Raw genomic sequence first — 10,177 nt, forward strand, 5'->3', positions numbered from 1 at the left:
TTAATCTGCTGCGCCCCCAGTGCCCCTCCCTGTCCCAGTGGGGTCACCAGAGGTAAAATCAATTACTCAACAAAGCCCAGGTAAAGGAGGAGGATGGGGCTGTGGCAGTTTGGGGGTGGCCTGGCCATACATCAAAGACATCATGCAACAATGGAGAGCGGCGATAGCGGATGAGCATCAATCACATTTCGTGCATTCATTGCCCGGCAGCAACAACCCCCAAAAATCCCGATTCGAGTCCATTTGCCTCGACAAAATGTTTGGCACCGTGGAAGGAGGATAAGAAGGGGAAGTCGTCTGTCAAACATTCGTAACGCAACGGACAGAAAACTTCATTCCACTCGATTGTCAGATTGTGTTGCATGATGCGCGAGGGACATGTGCAGCACTTGGTAAATTAATCAACCCTTGGCTGCAGCGTGTGGCAGAGTGGGATGTGGAGCTGGGGAGCTGGGGAACTGGGGAGCTGTCTGCTGGGCGACATGCCATAATTACGTTTTAAATGCTCCCGGTTCTGCCTTCTCTGCTCACTTTCCCATTATCCCAGATATATGTATGTACATATATATATATACTTATATACTTTTGTTGTATAATGCTTTTAGGTGTTCGGTTCAGCCAATGTAAATGCAACAATTGGGCAGACAAAGCAAACCGAAAATCAATTCAATTCAATTAGAAGGCGCGTGCAAAGGCCACGCCACACATTGTTGCATGTGGCAAATGCCATTTGCAACAGCACAGCAGCAATCACAGTCCAAAAAACCAAATGCAAAAGCTTAGCCCCAAAAGCAGCCACAAAAAGTTATGGCCGAGGCAATCTCATCATCTCCTCCTCCTTCTCCTCCTCCTCCTCTCTTTCCCCCAGACAGTGACACCACAAAGCAGAGGCAGGAGGAGTGTGCGTGTGTGTGTGTGTGTGTCTGTGTGCGGGCGTGCCACATAATATAGCTGCCTGTCTGTTGCAATAATGGCCGTAAATTGCCGGCGCTTCATTATACACTGCCCTTCAAAAGGTCACTAGAATTTTAAATGAAAGGATGGAAAGCATGCGAGGAAGTATTTTCGATCGAATACAAGTAATATTATGTCAGAACGGAAATGAAATCAAAATTTATTTTTTTAATCATCATTCATCTGCTTTAAATCCAGTATTTGGGAAGAATAAGTTCTTCTTTATAAAGACCCTTCGTTGCCGTGCAAAATTTTTTCAGCTTCGCACTAGTCCCCTCGAATACACTGGACAATATCGTGTCCTTATTTATAGACGATCTTCTATATAGCCTCATGAGGTTAGGGTAGCTAAAGCTTCGTCGCTCGAAGCCAGAGGCTTTAGGGACTGCTTCAATGCGTGTTGTTGCAACTGCAACTGACTGCCATGTATTTGTATTTAAATGTTTGCTTGTGCGTGTGTGCGGCATATGAAGTACACTTAGGAAATTAAATGCGTTTACCTTCTGTGTGCATCGGATGCCCTTTCAGCCTCCTGCCCTGCCCTGCGCTGCCTTGCCCTGCTCCTGCGGCATGTTGCAGCCTTGCGCACACGCCCACAATTTATAAGCCTTTTGGCTACATTTTGTGGCTCTGATTGCAATTATCTTTTGCATTTTGTATTTATTTGCTACACTTTTGGCCAATTGTCCGTGTTCGTCTTTTGTCTCTGGTCCCTGCTTCCTGCGTCCTGCTCCCTGCCCCCTGCTCCCTGCCCCCTGCCTCGGTTTTGTTCGACTCGGATCGGGTTGTGGGGTCAGTTCAGTGCGGTGCAGGGCAATGCCATATGTGTGTAAATCGACTGGTGGCAATTGTTTCGTTTCTGTTACATTGTACTGGGCACTCCATAAATCCTTTTATGCTCGGTGCCTGTGGCAGGGGCACAGGGGCACAGGGGCAGGGGCTTCCAATTCGAAGTTTATTAATTGTCAATTTCATGAATTTTTCGGTAGGGCCCTGTGGGCAATCAACTTTTCAGACCAAAAGGATTGTGTGTCTGTGACTGTGATTTGTGCAATGGCTGAGATGGAAGAATCATCGCCTGTTTGATCTGTAAATAGTTTCATAATCGGATAAATGTAATCGAGGTTCCACTGATATTTCCCTCTATTGTATGTGCTCAAGGAAGAGTTGATTGAGGCGCTTTTATGATTTGAAATTTGTTTTATTTTATTAGCTATATCTTTTCCAGGTGTTTTCAGAAGGGGTCATCTTGTCGCGGCGTCTATGGTCCTCGGGCGGCATCCTGTGAAGTCAGAACTGGCCCCAGCGATGGGGCAGGCCCACCCCATTCGGATAGTTCTGACTGTTCATGTGTTCGTCCATATATTTGACATAGTACTCGCAGCGCTTCTCCGGCAGAGCATCCTGAATGGCCTGCCAGGCATTGCACTGCAGATCGCTAACGTTCGTCTGCAAGCGGAATGGCTTGGATATGGTCATGAAGCTGCGCTTCTTCCGCGGCATTGGAGGTGCAGTCACAAAGTATAGCAACGGGTTCCGGTTCTGGGGCGGCTCGTTGGGGGCATCCATGATCCAGCCCAGATCTGGGTGGGGTTGACTCGGATGCTCCCCTCGCTGCTGGTTGAGGTCGTTATTGTTTCCAAGCCCATAGCTCGCAAAGCGAATCAGCCGATACAGTCTGGGATCCATTTTGGTTTGTGTCAATGTTTAGCCAAAAGCCAAAAGAAGATTTAAAAAAATACGGCAGTTTTCTTTTTTTAGAAAAATTCTGCTAAATTCTGTATTAGAGGTATGTGTGTTTTCTATAGAGATGTTGTCGATCCGAGTTTCAAAGTAAATCTGAACGAAAGTTGGAGTCTTGCTAGTTTCGTTTTGTCTATAATTGAAGTACATTTCCCGGACTACTAAAACATGATATGGGGCCTGGAAACTTTGTCAAACTTGGGAAATCCCATTTGGTTTTGAAAACTTTTGTTTCCCTGGCTCGCTTATGAGATAAGATAGATTCGTGTGTATCCATTAGATGCACACACAAGTGGCAGGGGCAGAGAATAAGGCTGATGTAGTCATATCCATATTGAACCTTGTCTGGTCTCCGGTTCCGTTCCCCAACGTCCAGGCCAGCTACAAATGGAGAAATGCTGTCTGACATTTGCTCGGTCCCCAACTTCTGCTGGAAGGCCCGCCCTCGAGTGATTGGACACATTTAGCCCTGTTTTACCCTCCCATCGGGAGGGGGGGCTGCCTCTGTCCCTCTGCCATCATCATCACAAGCAATTTAGCTCGACGTAGTGCTGCCATCAAGTGCCGTGCCACACAGCCGTCGCCCTGGCAGCTGTTTGGGTGTGTGCCCCCCGTAATGGGAGCACATTACGATCTGTAAATGAGTTCATTATGGGGCCTGCTCAATTAATAACTTTTCGAATCGACTCTCGCCGGAAATTGTGTGGAAAACTTTTTCTAAAAAGACGCAGAGAGTTCTGTGACTGGGCCAGAAAAAAAAACACAAAAAAAGGCAGAAAAACAAACAGCTTTTGTGGTGGCCTGTGGGGGCCTGTGGGGTCTGTGCATCCAACAAGTTAGCATCGGGCAGCATGTTGCTGGCAACACTCCATAATGCGCCGACGCAGATGCTCTTTCCCTCTCGCAATCTCTTGCCCCATCTCGCTCGACGTAGTGGCCTCTCTCTGGTAACAATTTATGATGGCTTTGGGTCGTCTGTGACTGTGTGCTGTGTGTAATCACATTGTTGCCATTTTCACTTCATTATTTTGCTTTAATACGAGCAAATTTTTGTTTTATTGCTGCATCCTTCGGATTCTGTTTGCGTAACCGCTCTCTCTCTCTCTCTCTCTGTGTCTCTTTCCCCCCATGTATCGCTGTCTCTGTGTTCATGTCGTTCCCCCTGTTCTGCCACACTTGTGCTGTTACAGTTCGTTAAGCAACAAGGCCAGGTTGGGCTTTGCTTTCCAGCCAGTTATCAATGAAGCAACCGAACATGTCCCTGATGCTCTGTCGCTTCGAGCGACCTTGTTTGTGTGTGTGGGTGTGTGGAATGGTCACTCTTTCCCTGTCTCTGTCTCTGTCTGTCTGCTGCGTGGCAGGGAGTGTGCCGAGAGCAGACAGTAATTATTCTGCCATGTCCAGCGATAATTGATTCAATGAAATATCTTCCAGCCTGGACATTTTGTTCGGTACGAAGGGAGTTAGAGACAGGTCTTTCCCCCATCCTTTGGAGATTCTTTTGGAGATTTACTAAAGGCTTACGAAGTATGATTTGTCAGCCAATCAATGTTCCAATTAATTTTCTAACATTTATTCTACTTATTCCGATAGAAGATATACCAATAAATAGACTAATGAAACATCTTTCGGTTTCTTATAATATTAACTTACTTTGTTCTTGAATATATATTTAAATACAACGATATAACAAATCCAATTTATATGGAATTATTGGTAAAGTTTCAAAGAGATGGATGTCGTTGGACTCTGCTAAATAGTCCTCCATTTGACAGATATATGGCCCTCCCTTTTGAGGTGTTTCAATTATCAGCAGCCATAAACTATAAATCCACAACCCGACCGACCATATATGTATGCCATAATAAACCCAAATATTATGCTAATGAATCCATCAATATTTAAGCATTCCCCTGGGGGCATAGAGCAGTCATTTTCCAGCTGCCAGCTAATTAAATGGAATTATAATTGCATTTAATTATCGGTCCAGACCCCGGTCCCAGGCCGAGGCCCAGACCAGGGCCCAGAGCAAGCATTCATTCTATGGCCACATAAAATGTCAACTGCATTAGCATCCTCATTATCAGCAGAAGGCAACACTTTCGGTCTCCGTTTGTTGCACCAGCAGCATGGAGCAACCTCAGGGCTCCTTTGATCTGTGCCTCGCTTCGACGTTGCGCTTGTTAAATTCGATATATATACATATATATCTTTTTTATGGCTGCTGGGCAAGGGGAAGTGCGGCATCTGAGGGGTATACTTCTATAGATATGTATGCGTGTGTGTGTGTTTTCGTTTTTAATTACTTTTGCGCTATTTTTAAGCTGTCTGCGGGGCCGACAACATCCGAAACCAGGTCCCAAGTAAGGACAGACCAAGTCCCATCCCCATCGCCCCCTTCGTTGCATCTTTACTAGGTGTTAATTTATTTTTAATTTTTATTATTTATCAGTGCTATGCGATCGCTCTGGCGCTGTGGCGCTGGCTCTGGTACAGGCACAGGGACAGGCGTCTCGCCATCAAAGAGGATTGCGCTCTTCGCCAGAGAATCTCAGCCGATGCAGCACTCCATTGCTCCATTCCAGAGTTCTCATATGTATACCATTCCATCATCATAACGTTGACGTTTCTATACCATGCCAGTGCCAGTGCCGGTGGCAGTGCCACAGCCAGAGGTATGCCTGCTCTGGCATCGGAGTCTGCACTCTCGCATGCAATTAATATCATTTTTATGTTCTAATGACATTCGTTGCGCTGCATTTCGTGTGCATTTAGCGGGGACCAGGGCGGGGCTGCCCCCGAAAAACCATCATCGCTCAAAACGGCATGGCAGGCACGAATCTTTCAAGTTGTAAAAATGCCATTAAATTGGCAGCGAAGTGCATGCCGGGGCCGGGGTCCCGATGATCACTCAACGGAGTCGCGGATGATGCCACTTGGAGAGGGCCTCCTCCTCTCTACAATAACCATTAAAAGGGGCCCCGAACCCTGGGCTGGGCCACATTTAATTTACTTTATTGACTTTAATTAATTTGTATGTTTTTGTATCAATTTTAGTCAAAAAGAAAAAGAAAAATGTTGTGCGTTTGCTCTTTTGTTGTAAATATCATAAATATTTCGATGCTGGGCTGCCCATAAAATATCTGAGTGTGTGGAAATGTAATAAACATTGAAGTAGATCTATATATACATATATATATATATATAATGTGTTGTTGAAAGTTGTGGGTGTGTGGGTGTGCTGCCCCTTGCTGTTGCAGCTACTGTTCCAATGACGATTGGCATCTTAATGGTCAATAAAAACTAATTAAATGTTTTAATACAGCCAGTCATTTGGGACTCAGCCCTGAAAAGAGTTGAACAGATCGATCAAATATGGAAAATTGTTGCATAAATCAACACACAGAGATTATCAGCAGAGAGCCAGATACAGATGCAGATCCATCTGAGAGCGGTGTGGGCGCCATGGCAATTGCCACACGCACACCACAAAGCTATTTTAATTGTCTGCCTCTCGGATCGGAGGGGAGGTCTTCGCTGCATCCAGGGCCAGGGCTTCACGTTGACAGCCAGCAAGTAGAAGGAAAGGCCAGCATTGGCGCCGAAACATTTGATACCCTTGCGGCAACTCTTTTTTAAAACGCAGTTTAAGTTGCGTTTTTTGTTTTAATATAGCCCTCCCCTAGTTTTTGTTATTTTTTAAATAAATTAAGTTGTGCGATTGCCAGTTTTTAGTCGGGGGCTAGAACGCTACAAGTAAGCTACGCACTTTCTGTTGGCTCAGCCTAACTGTAAATCTTACATCTATAGATCAGTTAGTTTTGATACAAAATGGCTTGGAAACCGTCGACACGCTTCGAGGACGATCTTCTCGATTCACAGCCGGGTTGTAATTTTGTGCTGGGGCAGATGGCCTATGAGATGAAGCGCGAGGCGGAGTACAATCCACGTCCCAGCGCCACGTACGACTTCTTGGCGGATCGCAACAAGTGCAACGCCGTTATTGATAAGCTGCCCGGCCCGGCGAGCTCCAAGACCAAGGCCATCCAGGACTGCCTGGCCATGATGGAGCGTATCCAACAGATCGCCGGCACCAAGCCGTTGGGAGAGCACGCCACCATGGAAGACTGGAACGACACGAGCACCGTGGAACGGGAGGCCATTGCCATGATGCGCCACTTTAACCTGATGTCCATGGGTGTGGAATCGATGAAACCGCTTCCGCTTAAGGAAAAGAACGAGCCCAAGGGTTCAATTCAAGTGCTTTGCAACGGCCATCGTAGGATGCCCCTGATCACGGATCCCGAATATTTTCGGCCCCGCAAGACACGCCTAGCCAAGAACACTACCACCAGCAGTCTCTCGACCACTGAAACAAGCATCAACGATTCTGGCTCTTACCACACCGCCAACGACAGCAGCTTCTACGGATCCGCTGTATCGGAGCTGGAAACAACGATAAGCAGTAATGATAATTGCGGTGTACCATACAAGCTGGATAACACGACACTAGAACCGAAAAAGATCCCAGCGACAATACCTAAGAAGCCTCTAGCAGCGGAGGCCAATAAGGGCCGTACGGGACAGATATCCCAGCGGCGTCTGAACCAGAGTCAACGTCGTCTCCTGGGTCGGACCGAGAAACCCCAAATAGAATTGAACTGAACTGAAACCCACTTCCAAAAAAGTCAAAAGCGTGGATTATAGACTCTCAAAGGTTTAACCAAATATATATCCCTATTTTGGTCACCATTTCGCAAAGTTAGAGTTAATGTTTGTCAAAAAAAAAAAAAAATATATAAAAAAAAAAAAAAAATAGTCTCAAATAATCAAATGATCGATGCATCATATAGGTATCGAAATACCCTCTGAAAGGGCATCAAAGGGCGAGTCATAATGGTAGAGACTTACCCGGGCTTGCCTGCCCTCTGTTGGCAGCATCTCCCCTCTGTGTGTGTGCTGCTCCTGGCCCCCGCCGCCACCTGACCATCAATTCGCACCGCCTGCATCTCTTTAGCATCGACAACGTTGACTTCTTGGCTGCCGCTTGAGTGGTGCTCCCTCCTGTCTGGGCTCCACAGCCATTCGTCGCGTCGGCCCATTCCCCCCGGAACCAGGGCCAGGGCACTCTCCGTCAAACACAACAAATCGTTTTCATTGCCGCTCGGCAAAAGCATTTTCAAAATTGATGCGGTGTCTGCGTTTAGGTGGAAAATTGAATTTTCATTCTCATTTTATTTCGTTGGACGGGTCTGGTCTGGTTCTTCCTCTGGCAATGGCTCTGCTCTAGCTCGTCTGTCGCAATGCCCGATGCCTGATGCTTTGGGGTGTGTTAACTCAAATTTGATGAGGCTGAGGTATTTAAATAAATTGTAGCATGCGTTCTGTTTGACATTTTGTTATTTTTGCCGTTGATTGGTGGAGTTCAGGCTCGGTCGATGTCGCCCCAGGAAAACGTCACCCGCAGTCGCCCACTTATTTTGGGTTGTGCATACAAATACGTGAAAGTGGTTCCACCTGCTTAGAGGGTACTCCCTTTGATGAGATATTTAAGATATTATTAGCTTTGCTTTCGAATATCCTGCATATTTTTTAGCAAATCAAACTGACCCGGGAAACGATTTCCCGCAGTATTGTGAACTATTTCTGTTGCTCTTTACGATGCCATTGCCAAGAGGTTTAAATCTTGATCCGATGAGAAAGCTGTTCAATGGTTCTGGTGGTGTCTTAGTTTTTGGTAGTTGCACTTTTCCAGATGCGCAACACACGCCATCTGACTCATTTTCGAATTTGAGCACATGACTGTGGGGACATTCTTTGTCCATCGCACCAATCAGTACTTTCGGATGAGCGGAATATTCACAATTTGGCTCTTACTCGAATGCGAAACGAAGAATTGAAGCGGAGGTAAATGCTCGAGTTACTTGTTGGTGTTTGCAGGCCTTTCACGGTCATAAATCACGTAACACACACACAAATATAAATATTGTGTGTAATATTTTGATATTGTTCATACAACAATCCCGATCAAAAAATGTTTGGTAGTGGTAGGAAGGTGAAAAATACTGTACGACCAATTCGCATACCAACAAAATATACAAAACAAATTTCAAAAAATCGCTCGAGCAGTTTGGGAGGAGGAGCTCAACCACAAACAGCGTGACACGAGTTAATACAATATTCATAATATTCACATGTTCATTTTCAGAATGACATTAACTAAGTATTACAAGTGTTGAATAGCTTCGATGTCTCATGTCAATTATGTTCTGCATGCAGAATAAATAACATAACAGCATCTGGAGATTCCAGTGTTAACTCCCTTAACCTTCTGTTTCTTGCCCTCTATGTAAAATGTTTTACTACAAAAAAGCTCACATTTTGTGAGCGTTTACTTTTGCCTGTTCGCTGTATTATTCTTTGATCTTCTACTTATGCGTTCAACATTTTCTGGGCATTACATCAGTCTTCGATTTCTATCAGTATCGTTTGATTCTGTGTTTGTTCAAAAAATTTTTTTTATAATTAACAAGATCAATGCTAAGGCTGCGCACAATCCTCGCAAAAAAATCGACAAGAGCGTCCGCAGAAATCGATTCCGAGTTCGGAGAATCAGAGGCAGATGAAGAACGTGCCGTAGAAGAGGCTAAAGGGGGATAGGTGCCCCAAACGGTGCTTATGGCGGCTTCGAGTTTGACCTTGTGGGCCATTCAGAGGCCTCGTCGGTTCGTCTCTTTCCCACTCCGCCGCCCGATTCCGGATCGAGGATGGGAGCGCGTAAGACCATTTTGAGCGCGCATATGCTGACGGCCATCGAAGTCTTGGATGATATCGGTTCAGGTTATTGTCAAGTACATAAAGAGCAATGGCCATAAAGTGTGCTGCGGTCGCTCAAGCTGAGCATCACCAACGGCCAGGTGGAGCAGATCAAGCGATCGAAAAACGCTAAGAATAAACGAAGGGGTGTGGAGAAACTGAGGGCCATTCAGGCGAAGGTCAAGGATTCCAAAGAAGTCCAGGCCAAGGAAATAGCAAAAACACCAGACCTCTAGACAAAAAAGTGAGTAGATACAATCATCAGGTCAAGATCGAATCTATAGAAATGATTTCTCTCAACCCGCCAGCAGCCCAGCAAGAAGGAGAAATCAGTGGCGCTGGATGTTTCACCCGGATCTTCATCCCCAGCGATGACTGTCAAGAATCAGTCCAAGGCCGACTCCAAGACCTGGGAACTCTGGCATAACCCATGGCCAAACCCAAGGTAAATGTCAAGGCCGTCAAGCAGCTGGTGGCAGGTAAGAGCAAAAATTTCACCAAGGATCTCGGCGAGGATATCGATGCAAATATGCTGGAGCCCCAGGCCTCCTCAATGCCCCAGATGGTGAGCAAGGGCAAAGACACGCGCAAGTAAAGAAATTTTTAATTTTCTTTTATTGTTTAGTTTAGTGAATTGTTAATTTTTATCCCAAAATGTAATAAA

The 10,177-nt window shown here is 45.7% G+C and overlaps 2 protein-coding genes across 2 annotated transcripts; one reads left to right on the forward strand and one right to left on the reverse strand.

Moving 5' to 3' along the window:
- Nucleotides 1-2,142: 2,142 nt before the first annotated feature.
- On the reverse strand, nt 2,143-2,821 carry LOC108154334 (male-specific protein scotti). The gene has a single exon (XM_017284596.2). The coding sequence runs from the start codon at nt 2,641-2,643 to the stop codon at nt 2,245-2,247; it is 399 nt and encodes a 132-aa protein (XP_017140085.1). The 5' UTR covers nt 2,644-2,821; the 3' UTR covers nt 2,143-2,244.
- Nucleotides 2,822-6,412: 3,591 nt separating this feature from the next.
- On the forward strand, nt 6,413-7,446 carry LOC108154236. Its single transcript, XM_033389918.1, has one exon. It carries the CDS (start codon nt 6,529-6,531, stop codon nt 7,360-7,362), a length of 834 nt encoding a protein of 277 aa, XP_033245809.1. The 5' UTR covers nt 6,413-6,528; the 3' UTR covers nt 7,363-7,446.
- The last annotated feature ends 2,731 nt before the right edge of the window (nt 7,447-10,177 follow it).

This window comes from Drosophila miranda, chromosome 2, assembly GCF_003369915.1.
Source record: "Drosophila miranda strain MSH22 chromosome 2, D.miranda_PacBio2.1, whole genome shotgun sequence".
Classification (NCBI taxonomy): Eukaryota; Metazoa; Arthropoda; class Insecta; order Diptera; family Drosophilidae; genus Drosophila; species Drosophila miranda.

Bases quoted from the DNA above. Each gene is read 5' to 3' on its own strand.
- LOC108154236 (XM_033389918.1), top strand. From the start codon at position 6,529: ATGGCTTGGAAACCGTCGACACGCTTCGAGGACGATCTTCTCGATTCA.
- LOC108154334 (XM_017284596.2), bottom strand. From the start codon at position 2,643: ATGGATCCCAGACTGTATCGGCTGATTCGCTTTGCGAGCTATGGGCTT.